We start from the raw sequence: 812 nt of genomic DNA on the forward strand, positions 1-812 counted from the left end.
GGCGGTTCCCTGTTCTGGGCCTGATGGTGGCCTCATTGGAGGCGGTTCTCTGTTCTGGGCCTGATGGTGGCCTCATTGGAGGCGGTTCCCTGTTCTGGGCCTGATGGTGGCCTCATTGGAGGCGGTTCTCTGTTCTGGGCCTGATGGTGACCTCATTGGAGGCGGTTCCCTGTTCTGGGCCTGATGGTGACCTCATTAAGGGGTGGCCCCCTCATTGTAGAGTCAGACAACGCCACGGCCGCGGCGTGCATCATTCAGACCTCGGCGGTTTCCAGCGCGCGGCCTCGGGAATAACCGTATTTCTTTCTCTTGTCTAGATGCGTATTAGGACTCTGATGACCGGAATGGCGGCCATGGACCTGGATCAGGTGAGTCGCTGGGTCTCGCGCTCTCTTTGTGCTGACAGGAAGTCGCCTCGTTTTAACCCTCGGTTGTCCTTTTAGGGGCGTCTGACGGCGACCACGGTGGGGCAGATTGTAGGATTGCAGTCCGATGAGATCAAACAGATGGTGTCGGCATACGCGGAGAAGGTGAGACGTCACGTCATCCGATGATATCATATGTTAGTCTCCACCCACACATAGCCACGCCCCCTTTTCTGCTCCTTGGTTGGAGTCTGATCCTCGTCCTTCATTCCAGCAATCGGAGCTCAGCGCTGAGGAGAGACCTGAGAACATGGGAGCCGCTCAGCAACACCGCAGGAAGGTGACCGCTCTGAACAAGCAGATCACCCAGAGGAGTAAAACCCTGGAGCAGGTAACTGGCCCTGGCCTGGTGGAATGGGGTGGAGCCTGGACCTGGGCTGGTGGAAT

The 812-nt window shown here is 57.9% G+C and overlaps 1 protein-coding gene across 1 annotated transcript; it reads left to right on the forward strand.

The window, feature by feature from the left end:
• Positions 1-317: 317 nt before the first annotated feature.
• On the forward strand, positions 318-805 carry LOC108804208 (coiled-coil domain-containing protein 93-like; the record flags this gene model as incomplete). The annotated part of the gene is made up of 3 exons (XM_018575960.1): positions 318-368; positions 444-530; positions 640-805. Coding segments are annotated over 3 exons (304 nt in total), but the record flags the coding sequence as incomplete, so codon positions are not given.
• Between the last annotated feature and the right edge of the window lie 7 nt (positions 806-812).

Source organism: Nanorana parkeri, unplaced genomic scaffold (assembly GCF_000935625.1).
Source record: "Nanorana parkeri isolate BGI_ZX_2015 unplaced genomic scaffold, ASM93562v1 scaffold6486, whole genome shotgun sequence".
Lineage (NCBI taxonomy): Eukaryota > Metazoa > Chordata > Amphibia > Anura > Dicroglossidae > Nanorana > Nanorana parkeri.